The 13,375-nt window shown below is 41.7% G+C and overlaps 1 protein-coding gene across 1 annotated transcript; it reads right to left on the bottom strand.

The window, feature by feature from the left end:
* Nucleotides 1–5,045: 5,045 nt before the first annotated feature.
* LOC105056971 (short-chain dehydrogenase TIC 32 B, chloroplastic) lies at nt 5,046–11,352 on the bottom strand. Its single transcript, XM_010939373.4, has 8 exons — nt 11,116–11,352; nt 8,327–8,558; nt 8,068–8,147; nt 7,696–7,849; nt 7,441–7,519; nt 6,561–6,645; nt 6,411–6,457; nt 5,046–5,467 (listed from the first exon to the last, which is right to left on the bottom strand). Exons 1-8 carry the CDS (start codon nt 11,231–11,233, stop codon nt 5,300–5,302), a joined length of 963 nt encoding a protein of 320 aa, XP_010937675.1. The 5' UTR covers nt 11,234–11,352; the 3' UTR covers nt 5,046–5,299.
* Between the last annotated feature and the right edge of the window lie 2,023 nt (nt 11,353–13,375).

Consider the following 13,375-nt stretch of genomic DNA (forward strand, 5'->3'; position numbering starts at 1 on the left):
TTTGTAACCGTCTGGCAGTGAGCTGCTCAGGGTCAGGAGGAGTTTGTTGCGAAGAGTAGTGGAGTGGAATCGTGGCCATCACTGGAACATGCCACGTGGAGTCTGTTGCGGGGAGTGGAGCGGCGTCCGTTGTCGCGACTTGCCAGAGGGTGGAGGAATCGCGTGGTATCCGTCGTAGGAAGTGGAGCAGAATCATGGCCATTATTGTGGTCTGTCAGGGAGTGATGGAGCCACGTGGAATCCGTCGCAGGAAGTGGAGCAGAGTCGTGGCCATTACTGTGGCCTGTCAGGGAGTGATGGAGCCGCGCGGAATCTGTTGCAGGAAGTGGAGCAGAGTCGTGGCTGTTACTGCGGCCTGCCAGGGGGTCCAGGTCTGTCGGCTGAAGTTCGGTTGGAGTCTGGTCTCCGTAGAAGCCCGGATGGGGATCATTTGTCGAGGAGTTTCGGCCAAGGCCTGTCTGCAAAAGAAATCCGAAAGGAATTCGTCCATAATGGAAGCTTGGGTGAAGGCTTACGGTGGGAATCCGGCACGGACCGCTCGTGGTAGAAATTTGAAGTAGATCGTTTGCAGCGGAAACTCGGAGTGGGTCGCTTGCAATAGGAGCTTTGAGTCCGGCTCTCGTAGGAGTCCGGACGAAGTCTTCCTGCAGTCGAAGTCGGGGACGAAGTCCGGCTTTCGTAAGAGTCCGGACGAAGTCTACCTGCAATTGAAGTCGGGGGCGAAGTCCGGCTCCCGCAGGAGTCCGAACGAAGTCCTCCTGCAGCCGGAGTCGGGGATGAAGTCCGGCTCCCGTAGGAGTCCGGACGAAGTCTTCTTGCAGCCGGAGTCGGGGACGAGATTCGGCTCCCGTAGGAGTCCGGGCGAAGTCTACCTGCAATTGAAGTCGGGGACGAAGTCCGACTTCCGTAGGAGTCCGGACGAAGTCTATCTGCAATTGAAGTCGGGGGCGAAGTTCAGCTCCTGTAGGAGTCCGGACGAAGTCTACCTGCAATTGAAGTCGGGGGCGAAGTTCGACTCCCGTAGGAGTCCGGACGAAGTCTACTTGCAATTGAAGTCGGGGGCGAAGGCCAGCTCTCGTAGGAGTCCGAACGAAGTCTACCTGCAATTGAAGTCGGGGGCGAAGGCTGGCTCCCGTAGGAGTCCGAACGAAGTCTACCTGCAATTGAAGTCGGGAGCGAAGTCCGGCTCTCGTAGGAGTCCGGACGAAGTCCGGCTCCCATAGGAATCCGGACGAAGTCTACCTGCAATTTAAGTCGGGGGCGAAGTCCGGTTTCCGTAGGAGTCCGGGCGAAGTCTACTTGCAATTGAAGTCGGAGACGAAGTCCGACTCCCGTAGGAGTCCGGACGAAGTCTTCCTGCAGCCAGAGTCGGGGACGAAGTCCGGCTTCCGTGGGAGTCCGGACGAAGTCTACCTACAATTGAAGTCGGGGGCGAAGTCCGGCTCCCGTAGGAGTCCGGGCGAAGTCCGGCTCCCGTAGAAGTCCGGGCGAAGTCTACCTGCAATTGAAGTCGGGGACGAAGTCCGGCTCCCGTAGGAGTCCGGACGAAGTCTTCCTGCAGCCGGAGTCGGGGACGAAGTCCGGCTCCTGTAGGAGTCCGGGCGAAGTCTACCTGCAATTGAAGTCGGGGACGAAGTCCGGCTTCTGTAGGAGTCCGGGCGAAGTCTACCTGCAATTGAAGTCGAGGACGAAGTCCGACTCCCGTAGGAGTCCGGACGAAGTCTTCCTGCAGCCGGAGTTGGGGACGAAGTCCGGCTTCCGTGGGAGTCCGGACGAAGTCTACCTGCAATTGAAGTCGGGGGCGAAGTCCGGCTCCCGTAGGAGTCCGGGCGAAGTCTACCTACAATTGAAGTCGGGGACGAAGTCCGACTCCCGTAAGAGTCCGGACGAAGTCTTCCTGCAGCTGGAGTCGGGGACGAAGTCCGGCTCCTGTAGGAGTCCGGACGAAGTCTACCTGCAATTGAAGTCGGGGGCGAAGTCCGGCTCCCGTAGGAGTCCGGACGAGGTCTTCCTGCAGCCGGAGTCGGGGACGAGATCCGGCTCCCGTAGGAGTCCGGACGAAGTCTTCCTGCAGCCGGAGTCGGGGACGAGGTCCGGCTCCCGTAGGAGTCCGGGTGAAGTCTATCTACAATTGAAGTCGGGGGCAAAGACCGGCTCCCGTAGGAGTCCGGACGAAGTCTACCTGCAATTGAAGTCGGGGACGAAGTCCGGCTCCCGTAGGAGTCCGGACGAAGTCTACCTGCAATTGAAGTCGGGGACGAAGTCCGGCTCCCGTAGGAGTCCGGGAGAAGTCTACCTGCAATTGAAGTCGGGGACGAAGTCCGTCTCTCGTAGGAGTCCGGACGAAGTCTTCCTGCAGCCGGAGTCGGGGATGAAGTCCGGCTCCTGTAGGAGTCCGGGCGAAGTCTACCTGCAATTGAAGTCGGGGACGAAGTCCGACTCCCGTAGGAGTCCGGACGAAGTCTTCCTGCAGCCGGAGTCGGGGACGAAGTCCGGCTTCCGTGGGAGTCCGGACAAAGTCTACTTGCAATTGAAGTCGGGGGCGAAGTCCGACTCTCGTAGGAGTCCGGACGAAGTCTACCTGCAATTGAAGTCGGGGGCGAAGTCCGGTTCCCGTAGGAGTCCAGACGAAGTCTTTCTGCAGCCGGAGTCGGGGACGAGGTCCGGCTCCCGTAGGAGTCCGGGCGAAGTCTACTTGCAATTGAAGTCGGAGGCGAAGGTCGGTTCCCGTAGGAGTCCAGACGAAGTCTACCTGCAATTGAAGTCGGGGACGAAGTCCGGCTCCCGTAGAAGTCCGGACGAAGTCTACCTGCAGTTGAAGTCGGGGACGAAGTCCGGCTCCCGTAGGAGTCCGGACGAGGTCTAGAAGGTGGTCGATCATCGTGGAAACTTGGGTGGAGTCCGTCCGTCGCGAAGAATTCGGTCGACGCTGGTGGGGGCTTATCCGTCGGCAAAACTTGGGAGTGTTGCGGAGGCTCGGCTGCCAGAGAGGTTCGGAGAGATGTCGCCGAAGGTCGGAAGTCGGTAGAATCTCCGAAGGGTCATTCCTGTCACGAACTTCGGCTGGGGATATTTTATACCCAACACCTCGTATTGTTTATACTTGGATGGGATTTTAAGGGTATCGGGCTTGCCCCTATATAAGAAAAGATTTTTTTTTTAATTCTTATTTTATTTTATTTTATGGGTGTCAGTCGTTTGGGGTCGGTCTATTTTTAATGCAGTTCTGGATTACGTTGGTATGCATAACAAAATATGTTATTTAAATGCGTACTTGTTTCTTAGGGTAAAGTGGCAGGCGTGCTTGTTGATATACAGTGTAGACAGTGTAGATCTAATTTACTTGTCTCACTATTTATGCTGGATATGTGCCATTCTGCAGTGTGTTCGCTTTCTCTAGGTTCCCGTTTAGTTTCTTGAGTGATCATACCTTTTTTGTTAAAACAGAGTGCTTGCTTACAGTTATAACAAGGATCACATGCAGTTTTTCAGATTGCCAAGGCTCTAGGACATGCAGAGGGTTCATGTCGGTTCTCCTATCTCTTCTCCACCGCGACAATACAGTCCTTTCCTCCATTGCTTTTCTGTTGAGAAAATGGGGATGACGGAAGGTTTAATAGATAGTTTCAATAAAGATTGTCCTGTTACCCTGTTATGACATGACCTTTTCTGGTGGTTGCACTATATCATTGCTTTATTTCCTAGCTGAATGATCTGACAATGGGAACAATTCACGTAGAGAATTACTTTTTATTCCTTCAATGTGTAGCAGATTTTGATATTCTCTTTTGTGCGAATTTGGTTTGGGACTGAGCACAAATCCTCATGTCAACAGATGATGCGGCATTGTCATTTATGTACTCAGGAGCTATTGTAAAAAAAAATAGATTTGACTGAAATCATAGTTTCTATAAATTGAAACCTAGTTATATTTTCAGCATGCAATGTTTCTGCTTTTTGCGCATCCTTACTAAGTGTCGAAGGGGGAAGCTTTGTTTTATTTTCAGCATGAAGCCAGGATGTCTTGCTTTGTTCTTTTGCATGCCATATGAATCTCTGCTTTTTATCTGGAAACAAATGATACTGTCTTATGCTTGTGACTACTTAGTAACTTCATAGATAATTTCTGATTCATGAGATGCTTTGACTTTTCAATCTCATCAACTCCATATTAAAGAGTTGCATCTCTGTTTCATCCCCTGACAATTTTTGATTCATGCGAGGGCTATAGCATTCGACGTCGATCAGACAGTGAAGTATCAATATTCTTTGGAGAGTCTTGACATTTGAAGAAGGGTTTACCATCAAATTCAAAGCAGGAGATTCGAGATCGTTACGCATGATGTTTATTCTTGGTCACGTATCGCTGAAAGCTATATTCTTGGTTCGTTCATGCGTCCCCCCCTTTCCTTTTTTGTTTTTGTAGTTTGAATTCTTTGCTTAGAGAAGAAATGAGAAAATTCAATTTTCGTTGATTTATTAGATTATGTTCTGATCTGTTTAGATACGTAGACTCCAACATTTCATGTTTTTTTAAGTTAGGATTTACCCTAGAAAATTTCCTACATATACAGGAATTGATTGCACTGTTTATAATCTTTTATTCATATTTTTTTTTTTTTTTTTTTTGCCCTTTTTATTCAACTGAACCGTATGAGGAAACAGTTCCAGTTGTACCAATTCATAATTCTCTTTTGAAATATAAAATGAGGCGGCCATCGTATAGCCGCGAAAGCTTTGGCTTTTAAGTTATAGAAACAAAGTTCTTGACTAGCCTTTATATACAAGAGAAGACTTAATAGGGCAGTTGATTGGATACAGCCTATCTAGTAATCACACAAGAAATTCGTCATAAGATTTCACAACCAATTTTCCTCGATTTTTTTTTGTTTCCTCGATTCTTATGAATGAATTTATGCATTTTAAATTGGTTTAATTTTATCTCATTTACCCCCCAAAAAAGGGCATCAACAATGAGTTTCACATATATAAACGATGGTGCCTGATTAGTTAATGCCTCAAAGGCAACAGTGAATCATAATCTAAACCCAAAACCGGTCATTTCGAAGTATTGCAAATTCTGGTTCCAGAGAATCAGCGGTAGTGTGCGGATGAACTAAAGTTCGGCGACGAAAACGAATGCTGCACCAAAAGTTTGCGCTAACGTGCAGAGCCCCAGGAACTACAACAAATTTTTTAAAGAGGCACCCATCATACAAAGGGTAAAGGGGAGAGAATAATGTCTGTGGTGCTAGATTCTTGTGATCTTGCGGATTCTTGGTTCTGATCTTACTAGGTCTTACTGAGCTGATTTAATCAGCTTTTCACTGAAGTCCCAGAGCCTTTTGCCCAAGTTTTCTTCTCTGGCCATCATTCCTGGCTTCTCCTCATTGCAATCAAAGAAATACTTCCCTGTCACACCCTTGATACTCGGATGCAATGCAACATAGCATGTAGTAGCTGCTCCCTGCAAAGATGCACCATTCAGGTTAGCATACATAATGCTGCCATTCACCTTCCTAACGAAATCAAAAAAAAAAAAAAAATCTAAGACTAAATGTTAACAATAAAATTTTCTATTTGCGGAACTGATACAAAATTTCAATAACATTTCAAATTCTACATCGTATGTTTGGTCACAGTGGTCTAGATTCGTGAGATATTGTCATCTCTATGATTTTAACCTATTTGCTATCTCCTATGTATTCTTGCTCTCTCTCTCTAATTTGAACGAATGGATGGGAATCCTTTGAAGAATATTTTAATACAGACGAAGGTAATGCGGGGCCACCTCCACTGTTGACGGCACAATGCATGGAAAACTCTTGGCCGGCACGTCATGTCCGAAATACTCAGAGCAGATAATGATATAGAACAATGCCTCAATCAAATATAGCTTTTCTGACAAGGGTTGGTTATAAAATTGAAAACTTGCATCATATATTTAATTTAGTAAGCAAATTCCAATACTCAGAATCTACTTCATCAACAAAAATGAAAGTCATAACCAAATTTTGATGAGTAAGTGGCATGGACGTACCATAAGTGATACGATATCTTTAATATGCATGTACGAATACGACATTTACTGTGCTTAATGCTAAATGAGAAGCTTTTCTTAGAGTTGATCTTAAGAACAACTCAGATATTGTATTTCCAGATATTTATGGATTTGCATGTTCAGCGGCTGCACTGTTCTCGGTAAGAGATTGACTTCGAAAGATGAGAAAAACCAAAACTTAGCGCTCGACAAATCCAACTTCCATCTTGAATAATCTTTTAAAAAACAGGTCAAAACAACCAGCTTATGGACAATGTGGATCAAATTTGAACTTATCTACAATTTAAATCTGATGTTATGGAAAAGGAACTTTCTTTGTCATTAGCCTGGTGAACAATTGGCTGCATACCTGTGGCACATTCTTCCAAAAAATGCCAGTGAATAGTTTCAGAATCCCTGCAAGATAACAACCAGTTTCAGGCAAAAAAATAAAGGTTATTCATGCTTAAACAAGTTGCTACTTTACGAAGGTTTAAATATGATGAACTAATAAGCATACTCATCAGAAGAAAAGAATGCCTCCACAGAGCCGTCACGATCAAACCCGGATGGACAGAATTTACAGTAATATTTGCACCTTCTTCCTGTTAAGCAAGATGTGGAAATTTGTATGGCATCTTCATGGAAGTCTAACAAGATATATGTTACAGGAGACCTGAGATGCAGATTAAAAGGCAGAATATGCATTCCATATATGAAGGCAACCAGCCAATAAAATATCTATATATGGTGAAATCATGAGCAGATAATGCCTAGAATTTTGCTTGACATGGAGAAAATATAAGTCAAACAGAGCACCCTGGAATGTATAACATGCCTAATCTGCACTAAGTAGCATTCCCTGCATGTAAATACATTACAAGCGTGCTACATTTACAACACAACCGCTCACCAGCCTCTGCATCTCACTACACTTTCTAATTGAGTTGCTCATCTATTGACAAGTCTGTAGTGCAGCAAGAAGATCCAAGGCATGGTCGTTCTCTATTAGCACAAATTTCCGAACATGACCTTTCTGTCACATGATTGACTTGCTTCAGAGAATCAAACATGCGTGCTCATTTGAACTGGTGTCAGGACCATTTAAGATTAGCATGCCTAGATGATCATTTCTCTAGTATCACATATAGAAGCAAATTATAGATATCGAAAACCTTATGTGAGAGAAGAAACTAAATATGGATCATGAAACTTTACTTCTGTAGTGCACAACAGAATCTCATGCCACGATGGGAAGGCAGTTTATGTCATTTCTTTATCATGCATTTCTTCATATAAACATGAACACACTGTATTGAAAAAGAGGAAATGCACCGCAAACGTTGATTGAAACGTAAAGAAAGAAGAGTATATATTACTGTGATGAGAAGCATTAGTACCTGCAAGCGTCTTGATAGCTCATTAGCGTGCAATATGTTTGCCAATTTTGATTGCCCATAAGCTTTTTTATCAGAGTATCTGATAACACAGGGAATAAGCCGCAAATTTAGGTGGATAAACTTTAAACTATTGTTTTCCATCAGATATATGCTAGTTGTCCAAGATACTTATCAATATGATTCCTCACGTAGTGCTAAATACATATAGATTTAGAGGGGCATATACTACAATTAACTGTTTAAGCACTGACATACCCATCTGTGTCACTAAGATTATCGAACCGTATTCCTTCATCATATGAATGAAGGTGCGCAATAGATGACAGATTTACAATGCGACCCTCAATCCCCATCTTCCTTGCCGTGCTTTTCATCTTCTCAAGAAGGAGGTTGGTCAACAAAAAGTGACCTGATGGAAATAAATTGACAGATCCAACAAACATTAAGCATTGAAGGAGATATAACTGTAAGTTTGCACATTAGATGATGCAAGGAAAATTTTCAATCTCCACAAAATTGTAAAGATGCATTAAAAAAGATAAGCAGATGACTATTCCTCAAAGTTTAGTTGCTAAGTTTTACTGAAAGTAGATATCACGGAACCAGATCTAGGAAATGCATGATTACCAAGATGATTGGTGGCAAATTGCATCTCTATTCCATCCTCTGATAGTTGGTATGGACAGAACATAATACCTGCATTGTTTCTGAAATATAGAATAAAGAGACCATCAAATTTAGTTCAATACAGATCCTAAAAAGAGCATCATGAATCTTTAACATTCAGAAACAAATTGTCACATCTAATAATTATGAAATACACAGTTAAATGATCTAATTCAGAGGAAGGAAACACCCTTCATATGATAAGAACAATAGGCATTACATTAAGATGTTAAGAGGAAGATCCATAGATATGAATTTATCTGCAAATGATCGCACGGACTTTAATGAGCTAAGATCCAGCTTCAAAGTGTCCACCCTAGCTGCGGGATTACTTTTGAGGATAAACTGCTTCGTATCATTTGCAGCCTCCATGTTCCTTGCAGCAATGATGACATGGGCTCCCCGAAGTGCGAAGACTCTCGCAGTCTCTGCGCCAATCCCACTTGCTCCTCCTGGATCACATAGAAATACAGATATACAATATCAGCATAAACGATCATAGAAAACCTGTGATCTAACAGTAAGGCATATGATTACTATATATTAGTATTAACAGGTGTTAAAATATGTTGCCTTGAGACTTGTTCGCTTAAACCATCACCCAGAAAATACATTTCCCCATACAAGCACAGGATAGCTGGCACCAAATTGTAGACTGGTGGCATATAGGACAGAGAAGTGTATAATGCTGCCTCCAACAATTAGCACGGTCATGATAAAACTACAATCATTCATCTGACCATTTGCCATAACTTGAGATTTGATGGTCTAGCATTCGAGAAGTTATTCAGAAACTACAAAGTCCTACCAATATCTAATAATTATTCACATCAACAATAAAAAAGCAATTATTTGCTGGGCCAAGAAGTGCAACTAACAAAACGTAATTCTTAAAATCACTGCAACAGGCTCCTTGCTCAACCAATTCGATCAACAAGCAAATCTTAAATGTCTGATGGACCTGACCACTCTTTTTGTTAGGGAACACTGCGCATGCAACCGGTGGAGGCCTTAATGATGATAAAGAAAAAGTAAAGTGAGAAGTTGGCAGACCACGATTACTGAAATGTCAAACACAGATCAGTGCAAAATATTTCACCATCAGTTAAGTGGTGGCACCAAAGTAAGGGATGAAGTGTGAAGAAACTCGCAGATCCAAAGCAAGCACATCAAATGATTCTAAATCTCAAGGTAGAATCCGGAAACATGGCTCGTTGAAAATATGAAGGTGCCAAAAGAAGTAATGAAATGTTGCAAGAAAGAAAGAATAACGACAATAATAATTCCTAAGAAGACATTTCCTGATGAAATTGTAATTCATCCGAGTGCTGGCTAACACCATATACCTTTTTTTATTTGCATGTGCTAAGCGAGATACTCAGAAACAATAAATACCACTGTCATTTTATAATCACTAAAACGAACCAAAAAGAGCAATATTTGGTGGGCAAGCAACCAAAGTAACTGATCAAGCGGCCAAACACATTTCCGCAAGAGGCTCGTTGAGCCAACCAATTCGAGCAATAAGCAGGTCTAAAATGCTTCATAATCCGTAAACCCTTCCTGTTGGAAATCCAGCGACAACAACCAACGGAGGCCTTCATGATTATTGGTAAGAATCAGATGAGAAATACTTTGTACACCGCCTGTGGTGTAGAAAATCGGACGTAGAGCACACCGCTTCATCCAATTGGATCACGTAGCCATTATTTTTCAATATACATTTAATGTCCATTTAATACCCGCAATTTAATTTTTTTTCGTTTAAAATTTTGAATGACGAAAATACTTTTTTTCTTTCGAAAAGATTATGACATCCTATGCCAATATTATGGTATTCTGCATTGAAATTATGACTTTCTGCATAAGATGTCATAATTTTTTCACAGAATGTCATAAAGAGAGATGGATATTTTTGTTATTGAAAAATTATTGATGAAAATAACCTTCTCTTTTTATGACATCCTGTGAAAAAATTATGATATTTTATATAGAAAATCATAATTTCAATGTAGGATACCATAATATCAATATGGGATGTCATAATTTTTTTGAAAAATAAAATATTTTTATAATTTAATTTTAAAAAAATATAAATATTAAATATATATTAAAAAATAATAATTATGTGGATTAATAAAATAATATAGTATACTCCACGATCAGATTCTACACCACCAACGGTGTATAAAAAATTTTTCAAAATGAGACAGCTATAAAGTTTCGAATCACGTGGCCTCAGGCCGTAAAAGAAGCGAGTCCATGCTGAGTGACCCAATTGTAGTGCTGAGCTGACGTCGGTTTAAAATTCGGGAGGCATGCTTCTTCCCACCTGCCAGACGGTGATGACAAGAAAAAGGAAGGGAGGAAAAAAAAGGACAGCAGAAATCTATTTACATTCATTTTTAATCCACCAACCCGCAAATACTAGGAAGATAAAAGTGAATGAAACTTGACGATCGAAAACAGATACATCATAGCCCACATAAACCCCGTAAGAGGCGTTTTAAAAAGTGGAGTCACCAAAAGCAGCAACGAAGTTCTGGGAAAAGAAAAGACAGCAAAATAACAAGAACTATCCCTCCCCGAAGGACAATAAACACTACTATGGAACCTCATCGCTTTATCAATACTAAAAATTGCCCACACCGCCATTCATTTATTCTTTGGTTTTCTTAATGAAAGCGACTGGCTCTCTATAATCTCATTTTTTTTTTTTTTGGGAACGAAATGGAACACCCGGACTAAGAAAGTAGCCCATGGAGCGACCGCCGAACCAAGAAAGAACCCATATGAGGAAACCAGAACTCTCACTATAATCTAATGTGCAAGGGCTCACGCTCTCAAGGAACGTAATAAACGACGAAAGGACAAATTTAAAAGAAGAACACTAAAAGAGACCAAAGGTTCAACAGGGAATTAGAATTTTTTTTTTAAAAAAAAATTCAATAATTTCACGAGAGAAAGTTTTCGAAAACAGAAAAAGAGAAGAGAGAAGAGAGAAGAGACCGGTGATGATGGCAGTGAGATTGCCGGCGTCGATCCCCTCGGCAACCTGCTCCGCAGTGGAAGCGGATCCGAACCCGCTGGACCCCGGCCACCCCGTCACAAGCGAGAAGATGCCCATCTCTGAACACCACCAACCAAGGGAGCGTGAGAAAGCCCACTTCCAAGTACGACGGGGATCCTTTTAAGATAAAGAAGGAAAGAAGTTGGGAAGGAGGGAAGTGATCTTTGGGTGGGGGACTGATAGCTGTTTGGTTGGAAACAGGAAAGACAGGTGGGGTGGTGGTAGGGGCGGGGGGAAGAATTAATGTGCACCGGCGGGGGAAGGGAACGTCGGACGAACCATGTGACTATGTGAGCGGGAGCTGCCATATTGTTCCTTTAATACACTCTGGGAGGCCTTGAATCCGGACCATCCGACGCAGTAATTCCACCTCAAAACGGGAAGGGACATTACCTTCAGCGTCCTCCTCTTAATGAAGGTCTAGAGAGTGGCTACGGCATTGACTCTCTCCACTGAATGCACACCCGTTTCGTCGGAACAAAAGTCATTCGAGAAGGGAGGAAACGGAACAGGCTTTCTATCTTACTATATATATTTTTTTAAATTATATATCAAAATGTTTTTCTATTAACAGAATCACCGTTCCACAATGAAAAAAAATCGAAATAAACTGTATCATAGAGATGATAATTTTAACCAACTCCATCGATATTTGATGTGATCCGATTTAAATAGAATTAATTTTACCCGATCCGATTAAAACTTAGAGTCAATTTCGATATATCTCGCTTTAAATCTAATCCAATATAACTTTAATATATATCTTCTTTTTAAAATTATAATTATTTTATAATATTTATATATTTCTAACTTGATTCGATCCGATTCGACCTAATCTTTTTTATCTATTCGACTCGACTTTATCCGACCTGAGATGGATATAAGTATAGGATTTTTAATTGCGAGATGGATACAGATATTGGTCGATCTATATCCTAACTCATTGCCATCTCTAACAGCCAGATGATATACACCTAATAAATTAGCCATCTAACAACTTAATATACATCTCTAAACAAATTAATATATAGTTTTCATAATATTATGTTCATCAAAGCACACTATATAGCTATGTAATATATACTCATTAATTTCTTAATACATACTATAAGGATTTTCATACACATCTGATAGTAATCCCATACACATCTATAAATAAATTAATATATAATTTTTAGAATATATATTTTACTATTCTATACTATATGATTGGATGATACATATCAAATAAACTTATCATCCAACAAATCCATATATATCTCTAAGTAAATTACAGAATATGATGTTCATAAATATCAGTACATAATTTTCTAGTTTGTCTAACAAAAAAATTATGTAGATATTATTCTTTAGATTGTATGAATTCTTAAGTGTAAAGATCCTAAAAAGAGATGGATTTGGAAGGAGAAAAATAACTTGAAAAAAGAAGGAAGATTTTATGGAGAGATGGCTTGATAAAGAACATGACTGAATATTATGTGCTTTTATTGAAACTCACATTTCTGATTCTTCTCGTCTTCAAAGGCTTATGGGCCCTCAATGGGACCACTATATAGTTCCTTCAGTTGGTCTTTTAGGTGGTATCATGATTTTTTGGCATAAATCATTGGATCAAGTTACCTTTTTGCGTACTGATCGTCAAGTTTGTTTTGGGATCATTACTCCATTGCAAAGTCTCTCTTGGCTTCTTGCTATTGCTTATGCTAGTAATTGTGCTGTTCAATGGCATAAACTCTAGGATCTTGTTTGCCAAGCTATTTAGTTGTCTTTGCTGTTAGTAAGGGATTTTAATGTTATTCTCTCAGTAGAGGATAAGAGAGGAGGGCGAAGATTTAAAGTTGATTGTTCTATTATTGAATATAAATCTTTCATTTAAAATATTGGGCTGATTGATCTTGACTTTCATGAGTCCAAATATACTTGGTGTAACAATCAAACAGGATTAGCCAAGGTCTGGAAGAGGTTGGATCTTGCCTTTGCATCTGCTGGTTGGCTCGATCAGTTTCCTAAATCTCAAGTCATGCATCTGGCATGTTTTGTTTTGGATCATTGTCCTCTTCTTCTCACTTTTGCCTCAGTCACCAAGAGGCATCGCCCTCCTTTCAGATTTGAGAAATTTTGGTTGATGTGTGATGATCTTAAAGGCACTATAGTCTCTGCTTGGTCTATTGATTTTCATGGCCCTCTCACTGATAAGCT

The sequence above is a fragment of the Elaeis guineensis genome, chromosome 14 (assembly GCF_000442705.2).
Source record: "Elaeis guineensis isolate ETL-2024a chromosome 14, EG11, whole genome shotgun sequence".
NCBI classification, from domain to species: Eukaryota; Viridiplantae; Streptophyta; class Magnoliopsida; order Arecales; family Arecaceae; genus Elaeis; species Elaeis guineensis.